Source organism: Pleurodeles waltl, chromosome 1_2 (genome assembly GCF_031143425.1).
Source record: "Pleurodeles waltl isolate 20211129_DDA chromosome 1_2, aPleWal1.hap1.20221129, whole genome shotgun sequence".
Lineage (NCBI taxonomy): Eukaryota > Metazoa > Chordata > Amphibia > Caudata > Salamandridae > Pleurodeles > Pleurodeles waltl.
In genome coordinates, this window is record NC_090437.1 from 813,312,091 (window position 1) to 813,325,052 (window position 12,962).

Consider the following 12,962-nt stretch of genomic DNA (forward strand, 5'->3'; position numbering starts at 1 on the left):
TTGCAGATTCTGGCTGGATCACCACGTTAACCTGTTCTCAAATACTGCACACAAAGTTTCTGTAGCCAGTTCAATGCTGTACTCTTTTAGAACAGTTTAAAATATGTCTGGCCTCTCCTAATTTTAGACCAGTTGTTCAAGCTCTTCTTTCCAGCATTGATTATGGGAATTCAACAGTGATTGGAATGCCTTAAACAAACTTTGAGCCTATAAAAGTGGTTCTTCTCTGTGGTGAGTCTGGATGCTGGTACATACAAAATCAGCCACTTTGCTCCAGTCCTCAGAGACCTGCGTTACTTCCCTTTGGAAGCCAGGTTCCAGTCTACAAGCACATGCATTATTGTTTTAGGGCTTCAGAATAATCAGTCAGACAAGCACTTCATAAGAATCAGCCAGACTACTTCTATAAATGAGGAAAAGGTATCTTGTGGTCGGAAAGAACTAAGGAGCAAAGCCATTTTTCCTTTTAAAGTCAACAAATTCCTACACCATTGGGCTGCTGAAATCCATTATTTTTCTTGGACTGACAGAATTTTGGAATGTTCTACCAGATGGTGCCACATGTGCAAGGACTTGATTACATTCTGGAAAGAACTAGCAACATTTTTTTAACCGCACGTGGATGTTTAATGTGTTTTGTTGTAAAATATTCATCTATCTTCTCACAAAGTTCTCCCATTCATTCCACTCCCATCTGTAAGCTATACAATTCTGTGCTCATTTTCCATGTCTTTCCCTCTGTTCTATCTATTCAAACTCTTGCTGCGTTTCTATTGCCACTAAATCTTGAACTGCTTATCAAATGATCACCTACGGTTGAGACTTACCCATCCTCCACTTGTGTCATCTTGTACACTGTTTACCATGTTTACAGTCATAGTAGCACCCTACTGTTAAGTACTTAGCACTGCCTCCTCACCTCTCTTCCTCAATTTATTAAAAGGTTAACTTTCAGTCCTTAGATATTCCATCTTCTAGCTACTCCCTCACTCCAATGAGTCTCTACTACTTCCTTTTCACTTGTAGCGCTCATTTTCGGCAACGTTTCCGGTTTGATTAAGCTGATGAACTCTTCCTAATGTTCAGTAACAGGGATATCTATTTCGATTTGAGGATCTGTAAAGTGCCCTCATACCTCTTTGATCATGCTGCACTGTATTGAAATTTAAAAATAAATTAATAAATAAAAATAAGGAAACTTCCCATCTTTTGGTCAAGAATAACTTTCGCTGTTTGTATGTTCAGCTCTGCCAGTGCAAAATGTATAACTATGTCTAGGTGCTTTGAAAGCTTCAGTACAAAATGCATACATTACTGGCAGAAATAAGGCAAACCTGTAAAGCTTGTCACGCCATAAAACCCTTTTTTCGTGATTGTCTCTGAGATATTACTTTTGTCATTTCTCTGCATCCTCACACTTCTGGTTAACTAGAGCCACTGCAGGGAAATCTGGTAATGTGAGGCATTCCAAGCTTTTCAAAAATCAAAATGACACAGGAAGATGTTATAAAATCAACTGCATCATGAGGATAAATATGATTAAATCTGTTAAATGAGGTATGCGTTTGATATTTTTCTTTGTGGGGAACAAATAAATATAGGCAGATCTTTCCTCTGTACTTCTTTTACAAACTCTTGTGGGTCAGGTGGTCTACACTTCAAGATTAGTTTTGAGCAAATAAAGGCTTTAATATTTTTCTTGTGGACTTAATAAAGTAGATCCTGAGCAGCAGATTCGGTGAGAGAGGATGAAAGCTTGCACAGCAACCTTAACTTGTGATCTTTGGACTTTTAGTTTTTTGTGTAGTGTGTCATAATTCGGACTTCTGTAATTAACTTAACTTAAGAACATACGTGTGCTGTTCCACTAAGAATTTGGTGTACCATCAAAAATTGATAAATAATATGTGCATGCACCACATTTTTCAATAACTCATATGTGACTCAATTTCTCTTTTTAATGCGTGTTTTCTCTCTCTCAGGTGTGGATGTGTGGTGGTGCCATGTTTGATGTACCGTGTTCAAGAGTTGGGCATATCTACAGGAAGTATGTTCCTTATAAAGTTCCTACTGGGACCAGTCTGGCAAGAGTAAGTACTTGGATCTTAATAAATTGTTCTTTTAAAGCAAATGCAGTACATTCGTGTGAAAAATAAATCAACTGAACTAGAAGAATGTATGTTCACTTTGCTCTCTCAATGTGAAACTGGATATTTGCCGAACGCAGCAACATATCACAGCATTATCTATGATAGCAGTACTCTAAAGATGCCAAAATGTTTGTTCTAAACATATCAAAACTATATACAATTTGCCAACTGGTTACTTACACACAGCAGTCGGAAATAAAGGATCTTTAGATAGAAAAGGTAATGTAAAGCCAGGCAGCAAATTGTTAAGATACGGAAAGAAACAATGACATGCCACAGTTACTTTGTTAAGATGCTGTTGATACTGCACTTGCAATACCAGTTCTCTGCGGAATTTATCAAATAAACTTCAGTGATTCTTTGAACCCTGCTATCCCAGACCCCCACTTAGTTTCGGCTGGCAGTATTTAATACTTTCTTTCCCTGTAAGAGCTCTCTGTAATTTGTCTTCCTCCCGTCGACTTCAACTTTCTTGTACTTCATTGCCAATGCCACACCTTCTCCCCAAATCATTTTTGTTTATAAGGTAGAGGGGCTACCAAGAAGTAAATATTATTTTTACCTCAATTCTCCACCCCTTCAGCTACCTCCACGATTGTTCTCATGCTACAAAATGGACTGCTTTTTGCTGGCTGTCTCTCCATACTCCTCTCTGCTGTACTCCAACATTGAACTGTAAAAACAGAAGGGAGGGCAATAGAAAGGATGGTGCAATCTGGTACTCCAAGCAGCAATGCTTGCAGACATATTGAGGCATGAATGATGCTTGGATATTTGGGGCAGGACAGAGATGCATTCAATTATTTACATTATATTTCACAGATTAATAAGGTTGGTTTAACATACATGGTATTCACACGTGAATGTGAGCATTCTTAGTTATACAAGACAGTCTCCACTTGCAGAATAACTTCGGCCTGCCCGTTAACCTTTGTTGCATGTTGGTGCCTATCACAATACCTTTCAGCTTCTAATTCATGTATGTACTTGGAAAATCGAATACCAAAATATGTCAAAAACGTGGCACGATTTTAGGTCTGAGGCTTTTAATTGTGAGCTTGTAAGGAAAGGATTAAATGGAAGAATTCTGAGGAAATATTCATACACCAGATGCTCACTAAGGAATAATTATTTAGCCCCCATCTGTGATCTTCTGATTCTTGTGTTTATGGTCAATCATTAAATCAACCACACCAAAGCAGGGCCGCACTGAGAACCCAAAGCAGCCCTGGCAATTTTGTCAGACCCGCCCCAAAATTGGGGTTGGAGGGGGGAAGTGCGAGCTGGCTGCTGCTTTTGTTACTGGGAGCCCAGATTGCAGCACCTCTGCAAAACTGGTGCCAAATACAAAACCGCTCCCTACCACTGCAAAAATCGGTCCCCACCCTTCCAGCCTTCTTGGAAAACGAAAACCCCCCCTATGCCTGCAATGACCAGTCCAGCCCTGTGGAAAAGAAACCCTTGGTTCTAGAGGGATTACTGTTACAAATGGAGACCTAAGTGAGGTGGAATAACCATTTAATAGGAAGATTGCCCTCACCCATCATAAGTGTCATCCATCATCATTGGGTATTCCCTGATATCATGATGCTTATTCATGGAATGGGCTACAACCCACTCTCTGAGAGGGAAGAGCTCAAGGATGTTTTAGTCATGCAGGAAGGTTTACTAATTTCCACAATGATGAGCCCAGGATGGCGGGCGCAGCAGAGCAAAGAAATTAAAGTGAAGGTGAAAATAGCTACAGGGTTCAAGACTCTCTTTATTAATGTGTCCCTGGGGCAGGAATAAAAACAACAACACACTGCAGGAGCAAGATATGAACCCGCTGTTAGTGTCTGTACACGGTCGACATGTTTCAGCATAGTAACCCTTAATAGAGGTGTTGCAGCTTTCTTCAGGACCTAGATATAAGTGTTTTTGCTTAATGTGCTCTATAAAGAATGAATCTGAAGAAAAGTTAGGTATATAAAACAAGCCAGTGAGCCAATGAATTGTGATAAAGCAAATGATTCACTGGTGGTACCTGAAAGAAAATGCATACATAGGAATGAGATTTAGCACAAGCTAGGTCTATCATTTGATCAGTTTTACTAGCTCTACAGTGTAAAGCTACACAATCTCTCAGAAAAGTCCAGCTGTGCCTGATGTGTTTTATATCTTAGGTATAGGTGACATTAAAGAAAAAAGAGAGAAATAATTGCAATTTGTAAAGAGAGTTGCTTACCAAAAAGCCAAACCTGATTACTCCATTGGGTTTCCGGCACTTTCTGCAGATTTCAGCAAAGTAATTGGCACAAGGGCAAAATACTTTAAAGTCCAAAACCTGATATTTTGAAAAACATTTATCATATACTGATTAATCAAATTTAAATTAATTAGTTCTAAAAATTACTATTTATATTGTGTCAGGTTTCTGATTAATTATAATTTTCCTGTTTGGACCATAACTCGTTGGTAGCCTCCTGTTCACAAACTTCATCTTGACCTTGGTCCTTATATTATCCTCTCTTTAGTTTCTATCTTCAAGACAGAAATCAGTCTGTGCCCTTTTTGGCATGACCGCCCCTTTTGTTTTGGACCATCTCTGTACACTAGGACACTGCTAATTAGGCCCTGGTGCATGTGCTCTGCCCCTTAAGTGCCGTAAAACAGACTGACTCATATTTGACATATTTAATTTTCCTAAGTCCAAGGTATCTAGTGCATAAATACACATGTAGCATGGAAAGTTAAATATCACCTGAAGACGGCAGAACTTAAAGTGCCATTCGCTAGTGTGGCAGAGAAAGCATGGCTTCAGGTCTACCACTGTAGCCAGACTGCAAAGATTAAACTTGCAGTCCGACCTGTCAAAATAACCCTTTTTGACAGGGAAAACCTTCCTTTTAAATATTAAGAATTCACCCCATTTGCAAGCCTTGCATTAAAGGACTATGGCCAGGGCGTGGGGAGGTGTTTTTCTTCTACTGGCAAAAAAACCTTTTCAATTTCTTTCACTTGTAAAGAAGCCTGCCCTTTCACAAGACGAGTTAAGGTGAGACCTGGAGAAGACCAACTTTTTTTCAATTACTCAGGCTAGAACCAAACCCAGTGGGAGGGAAGCTACTCACAGAACCACTTTTGAGTGAACACAGAGGCAAAGACTGCTCATTTCCTTGATCACTTCTCTGGCTGGGCATACAGGCTCTGTACAAGGAAGGGAAGGTTTCCCCTTCTTGAATTTTAGGAATGAGCTGCATTGTGTGATTGTTTACAGTAGGGCAAACAGCAACCAAAGCAATAGTAGTTAGGATTGCCTCTGGAAAATCCTACCCTATTGATTAGTAAAGTCCGAGGCGGCAACTCCATTCACTAGCTAGTGCCAACAATAAATGTGACATCCCAAGGCACCCTCCACAGAATACTCTCTCGACCTCTGGAACAACAGAAGATGGACTGTTTCTTCTGTATAGGACCTGTGTGGAGATCTAAAACGTTCGGTCTGAACTGAGGACAGAGAAGTTGATTACAGGGGTGAGTTGGCTGACCTCCATGCCGTTACAGAGACACACCAAGCTGCAAGAGACCTCTACCCTGAACAGCCCAGCTGACCAGTAGCAACAGTACCTGGACTGAACTTGCTGGTGGCCTCTGCTGGAGTGAGTCTTGACCCACAAGTACTGTTTCTGTCATCATAGGACCCTGAACTGTGCTTAACTGGACTTCTTCATCTATATGTGACCCCCCAGCCCAGCTGATCAAATCATTCAGTTTCTCTTGCATATCATATGCAGATGACATCTAGATAGCAGTATCAGTGGCTAGAAGTCCCAATTATACCACCTCCAGATTCCATAACTGCATGCTTCTGATCAGGAACTGGATGGCCCTTAACTATTTAAAGGTAAACTCTGGTAACGCCGAAGTGATTTCGATCAGCAGGAATATGTCTCTTTTGTCTCCTATTGCTGGTCACAGGAGTTTGAGGACTCAACTCTTTCCAAAACCAAGAACTCATGTGCCCTTCTTGACAGTAATCTTTCTTTTGATGGCCTTGTTAATGCAATATCATCTTCATCCTTTTTCCTGTCAAAACACACAGGAAAGTTCTTCCATTTAGTCTGCATGATCTACAAAGGATGTAGTCTCTACCCTCATCATCTCTAAAATTGATCAGTACAATGTGTTATTTACCAACATCCGGAAAAGATGTTTACAGAATCTGCAAATCCTACAGAATGCTGTATCTTGGTTACTTGTGGGAATTCCTAAATTTCCTTCTGTCTCCCACAAGCTCTCCCAGCTTCATTGGCTCCCCATTAAAAAACGGATAAATGTTAAAACCCTCTGCATCGCTTTTCAAGTGATGCACGGTGTGGGACCTAAGTATTTCAAACACGGCTTCAGATCGTACATTTCTAGTAGAATTTTTAGATCATCCTCAGCTCGAAATCTAGTGGTACCTAAGTTCAAAAGATCAAGTTGTGGCAGCAGGAGCTTTTTTATCCACACGGCCGAGCTCTGGAACTCAATGCCCCTGGAGCTTAAGAGCGAAAAGGTACCTTTGTCCTTTTGGAAAGTTCTTAACACCTGCCTTGTCAGTAGTTAGATAATGCTCTCTCGTGTTTTTATGGTTTTTCTGTTTCTGGAGCTGCAGGACCTAGACACCCCAGGGTAGTAGAGCGCTTTATAAATTCAATTTTCATTTAATCTAATTTCTTATACCCACTCTGGGAAGTTGAGACTTAGGAAACATTTGGACTTCCACACCTCAGGAGGATTGAGACCAACCACCAAAGTCAGTCCAGCTAAGGAATGACTTCACTTGGCTGAGGAAACAGGTTCCTCTCACTTCAAGCTTCTACCGTGCAGCAAATCAGTTTCAGTGGGCCCTCGTTGAGAAGGTATTCTTCTAATGAAACTCGTCTGATACAGCCTACAGCCTTCTCCCAATGGAGGATTCTGAGCTCTGAAAAAGAATTTAAGTCAGAATGTAGATATCTTGACTGGGCAAAGGTGGCAACAGTATCCAGCTGACGTAAGGGCTTCCTGGGAATGAAATTTAAAATGTTTCCACTCTGAGGTTTTCCAGACAAAACCAACAGCTTCTGCCTCATTCAACAATTATCCACCTTCTCTTTACACTTTCTGAATTACAGCCTGAAACCTTGCCCCACTGAAGGATTTTGACTTCCACTTAAGGGCTAAGAGCCTGATTTAGACTTTGGCTGACATGTTACCCCATCACAATGGTGACGGATCTCCTGTCCGCCAAAATCTAAATCAGGTCTGAAGTCACAAAGTCAATTCTCTGACTAAGACAAACCTGATTGGTGTATCTGACACATGCTCTATTATGGTAGGTCTGAAATTGCGCCTACGTCTACAATGAGCACAGACTATCATTGCTTCTTAGTGCTTTTTGACACTATTTTTCCTTATATCTTCTAAAATTCATATCTCCAGTTCCCCTTATTGGATTTTTGTTGCTTTGATATCACTTTGCTTTTTTAAATTTTACTCCATTTTTCCTGAACTGAAGATGGATAATATTTTGATGTGTTTTGGACTTCTTTGTATAAGGTGCGGTTGCACACATAACTGCTGCTTCTCTTTAATATTTAGCATCCCTGAAAATAGTTCTGTAGAAAGCGAATGGTCCTCTGCAGAGTTATTCCTTTTCATAGTTTTTTATGCAATTTACTTACCCTTTTAATTAGTTAACAAATGAGAAATAAAAATCAGAAACAAAGTGATCTGGGATACGCTTGTGGATGTTTTATGCATTTGGCTAATGATGACAGTATAAACGGTGAACTTTGGAAATCTGGTTATTACAACAGGGCCATGACTAAAAAGCAGCATTTCTTCTGGTGTGTTAACACCGTAATTCACTTTTTGTGGAGTTTGTAGTTATACTGAAATTGTAAATAAAACAGATGTACACTACTAATATTCCTCAATCAGATTGGTCTACAGCCTCTTGGAATTTACCATGAACACCCACATCATAAATCTGAGACCGTCACAATCCCTCATTGCTACACCTTGTTCTCATATCACCTTCCTCTGAACATCATATTTTATTTCTATATACTTACATGTTTTCTACAAAGCCTTATCTGACACAGAACAAAGTAATTTACCAACAGACAGTTTAAATCATCCCACAATATAAACAATACTATCAGTCAAGAATGAGCCTGGTAGCTACAGTTCTCTGGAGATACCAGACAAGTCTATTAAACTCGATAAGGAACTGAAGAATAACCCTGACATTGTCATAACCCCTCCTGTTTGTACAGACGTATCGCCCTCTCAAACAAGCAGAATTATATGTTTAAAATGAACACATGACTTTTCTCTCTGCAGGAAATGCCTTTTTAATTGATACACTATTTCGACGTTGTAAATAATCGTCAAGGACATCATCGGACAAAATCATGTAGGGGCAAACATTGTCTTTAGAGTCATTCTTGGTACGAATGATTCACAGTCACGATTGTTATGTTTGTGATATTTCAAACAATCGAGGCATTTTCTAACTAACAAATGAATCTTAAACTTGGGTAAATCTGACCAATGAATCTGGTGAGCTTGGCCCTCCAAATCAGAACCCACAAACAGGCAGCCCAACCATCTCTGTCCATGTTCAGAGATGAAATGCCAGCACTGCCAATTATTGCGAAGTTTGAAATATTGCTGAGAATTGACCAGTTACTAATAAGGTTCTACTAATATGACTGACACTGACATATGCTGCTCAGTCAGTGAGTGAAAAAAAGATTACTCGGCCTTCATTTAGCCATAATAGTACAAAAAGATCCTGTTCATTATAAAGTTAACTTTAAACAATCATCATAAAAAACGCCATCAAAGCTTATTAAGCAATATGAGAGGTATTTAAAACTTCCCAAAATGGGACTTAATAGACATTATAAACCGTAAGATAACAAGTCGATGAAAACCTAGGAAAAAATACAATCATGATCTGCAACCCTCAGGAACTCTGGGCTATATTTATGACGTATTTTGCATCGTTTTTGTACCACGCAACGTGATGCAAGAATGACGCAAACCTTAAGTGAGATTTATGAAGCCACGCAAGGCCACCATTCATGGCTCTGCATGGCTTTATACAGTAAGTCTCGAGTAATGTAACACAGCACAAATTGCTGGGTTACATTACTCTTCGCCAGGGAGGCATTTCCTTAGGTGTTGCATCGGTGTTCCCACACAACATCCACAGATTCTGATAAATTCCTAGATTTACAAGAACTTGTAAACCTGGGGATGCATGAAAAAGATATGCCTCCTCAGGAGTGGCATAACAAGGAGGAATCTGTTTATTTCTCCTCATTTCTTCCTCTTTCTGTGTGTCCCAAATATTGCAAGGAAAGCCTGCAGCACACATAGAAAGAGGAAAAAGCCTCTTAGGATTGTTTTTGTGCATGAATGTTCTCCTTCCTGCTCAAACTCAATCCTGCATTCAAATTTGTGCCTGTGTTGGGGCTAGGTTGACTATAGGGTGCTAGTGCAGGAGAAAAGATAGGAATGTGCGCTATTATTTTAAATACTGCACATTCCTGCCCTTTCTCTGTGACTCAGAGCAGTGCATCAAGGTGACTTTCTGTTCTGCCCTGAGCCATAAAGCCCATAAATATCAGCCTCTGTGTGTAAAATATCCGTGGAACCAAGATCACGGTTAATTACACTGATCCATACCTATTTCTAATCCTCAAGGCAAGATGGACAAACTTCACCAAAGCAACACAGATTTCATTGCTGTCTAGCTTTTGCAAAACAGCATAGGCCTCCTTATGAGATCTAATCTTAGTAGAGTGTAGAATTGGATGCAGGTAGTGCTTTCTTGCATAAGAATATAAATGATAGAATAAAGTATATTGTGCTTTGTTTGGTGACATTGTCACACAGATACATCTCAGCAACAATGAGCCCCAAGCTGCTTTCTATGGAAATACAGCTAGACAATGCAGCAGATTAAATTGAAATCTCGTGAAAAAAAGCTCGAGCTCACATTAGAAAACCAGGTGAGAGAGGACTCACAACCACATAACAATTTGGTTAAGCTGCTATTAGCACTGGCACACAATATGTCCAAGTTCAACTGATGGTATCTGATCTGTCTTTCCTGAAAAGCCTCCTTCACCTGGGATGCAGCCTTTACATTTATATCGGGAGAATCCCCAAACAATGTCTGAAAACCTAGGTCTGTGAATCCCAACTTAATACAGTTAAACTAGGGAATTGCATAAACATTATCCAGAGCAAGACAATCAGTGAAAGACATCTCTTGAAAGCTGTGCTTCAATATTCCCCCAGGTTGTGAGCCATAATAGTAGAGGTTCTAACTTAACCCCATCTCCCAAAGGAGTCAGTCCAACCTCTGAAGTCTTTGCAAAAATTTGTTTTCAACCTCCTGCAATGGCCCGGCACCCTTATAACCCCACACACCTGCTCCATATGACCCCACAGAGATACATTTACTCTTATAAATGTTAATCATTTCTCTAATCAGCTTGTGTCCGAGCCTCCTACCAAAGGTAAAGACTGACTCCACGTCTCTTTGACATTAGACAGCCCCAGCATTTTGTAGATTTTTCCAAGTTAAATCTTGATCCAGGGGGAATCACACATAGGTACAAATCTTAACTCTTAAAATTCCCAACCTACCCAGGGAAAAATACCTTGTTTTTGCATGTTTGGGGCCAATGCTCATAGCAAAAGATTTGTTTAAATTTGATTTAAGATTCAAACCCACCATAAAGCTATAAAATTAATATAAAAGAAGATGCAATCCCTTAGGGGCTCTTGACAAGAAATACATTATCTGCATACAATAAAACCAGATGAGGTCTTGACTTTATTTTAGGCAGATCTTTCGCTACTTGGGTGAGAAGATGATCTAGGTCATTCATATAAATGAGAAACAAGATTGGTGCTATGACACACGTGTCTGACCTCTTGCAGGACATTATTATTCAGGGAGAGTCCACCCTCTTTACCATATCTGACCCTTACTGTAGTGTGCCAATGCATCCTTTGTATTAACCTTATCAGGCCCTGAAGAAATCTCATGCTAACCCATAGTTTCCCTCTATTGGCCACTTCAAAAGCACAGGAGAGGTCCATAAATGTAAGATGAATGGAACCTCTTCTGGCCTTTGCATATTTACCAATTATCAGCTGAATGTTTAGGCACTCTTCTACAGTGCTGACCCCTGGGCGGATCCCATACTGGACTCTTGACAAGGACTGATTTTTCTGTATCCATACCTCCAGTTTGGATGCAAGGAACCTTCCCAATATCTTAAGGGAGTTGTCCAAGAGGGAAATAGGGCAATAAGAAGCCGGTGAGTTTCTGTTTCAATTTTTTAAAAATGGGGACAAGTATAGCTTCTCTCCATGTTGGAATAAGTTCCCCTTTTATAGACGCCTTGAAAACCTTAGTTAAAATGGGAGCCCAGAACAGAGTATTGCCTTTAAAGAGATCCAAAAAAGACTCCATCCAGGATGGGTGCCTTTTTTGCAGCGCTCTGAATAATAGAAGCAATAACAGCCTTTATTTCAATGGATTCACTAAGGGGAACTTATATACCGAATTATGCACTTCTTCTTCTCTATTATCAGTGACAACAGTTTTGTTACAGCAATTAAAATATTACTAAAATGGTCTAACCAAACTTTCACTGATATTACTATGTTCAGTGTCAGTTTTCATACCCAGTCATGAAAGGTTAATTTACACCTCCCCAAAAGGCTGCTCTGACCCTCAATCTAGCAGCCTCATGGGTATTTTTATAAAACCTCCTTGCACTCTAAGGCCCATATTTATACTTTCTATTGCGCCGCTTCTGCCTCAAAAAACTATGCAAATGCAGCAATAAAAAAGTATAAATATGGGCCCAAATCGCTTCACTGGAGTGGGGAGAATTATAGAGTGCCAATTTCAGCTTCTTTTGGGCCTGAGTGCATGCATGATTGATCAAACCTAAGGGAGGAGTTTATTTTCATGTTCTATTTAGCCTCATACCTTTATCCACTGAAGCACAAAGGGCACTAAAAGCACCTATGATAGACCTGAGGGGTTCCTCCACTGATGTCAATGTTAAAATAGTTTAAAAATTCTCCTTGACGTGGTGGCTCATGGAGGACCCCTTTATTTTAACACGCCCATTGTATTCGTATTGCCCCTATTGAGTGAGTTCGATATTGGTCAAATATCCGGACTCACAACAGTACCCAACAGGTGCATATCAAGGACCAAAACAAGGGGATTGTGGTTGCTAATACAAGAAGCACTGATCTCATACTACTATATTATTTCCACAAATTCCAAGGATAGAATAAAAAAGTCAATCGTTCTCCCCTTAGTGGCCCCGGTATAAGGAGGAAGTAGGGTGATCCCATTCAGAGTCTCCCTGAATGGTGTATGTTGGAAGTTCAAATAATCCCTCCCATGCTGAGCTCCACAAGTTAAGGTTTGCTATTGCCAAACACACTTAGGTTAAAATCCCCCACTCAGACTATTAGTTTCTCCTTATTATAGCCATCCATAAAGGATTCTAAATCATTCTCCTACCCTCAATTACATCTGTCACCCAGGAATGAAATATATTATCATACAGATTAATAAAACAAAATCAAATACATTTGGAATCTGCATTTAAATCATCTTAAAGAGGGTCCTAAAACTAATTATTCTAGTTGAGAGATGTTAGAAATGTGGTCTCTAGTTGGCAGAGGCATGCGCCCTGTGCAAGTAGGGATCCCAATCCTAGTCAGGGTAAGTCAGATATACATCCTAAA

The 12,962-nt window shown here is 39.9% G+C and overlaps 1 protein-coding gene across 2 annotated transcripts in view; it reads left to right on the forward strand.

The window, feature by feature from the left end:
* Positions 1 to 12,962, forward strand: part of GALNTL6 (polypeptide N-acetylgalactosaminyltransferase like 6) — a 2,249,191-nt gene that overhangs the window by 2,074,045 nt on the left and 162,184 nt on the right. For both annotated transcript variants that reach the window (XM_069244332.1, XM_069244340.1), the window contains one exon: positions 1,983 to 2,090. In XM_069244332.1, coding sequence (XP_069100433.1) covers positions 1,983 to 2,090 — 108 coding nt within the window. The remainder of the gene's footprint in view (positions 1 to 1,982; positions 2,091 to 12,962) is intronic.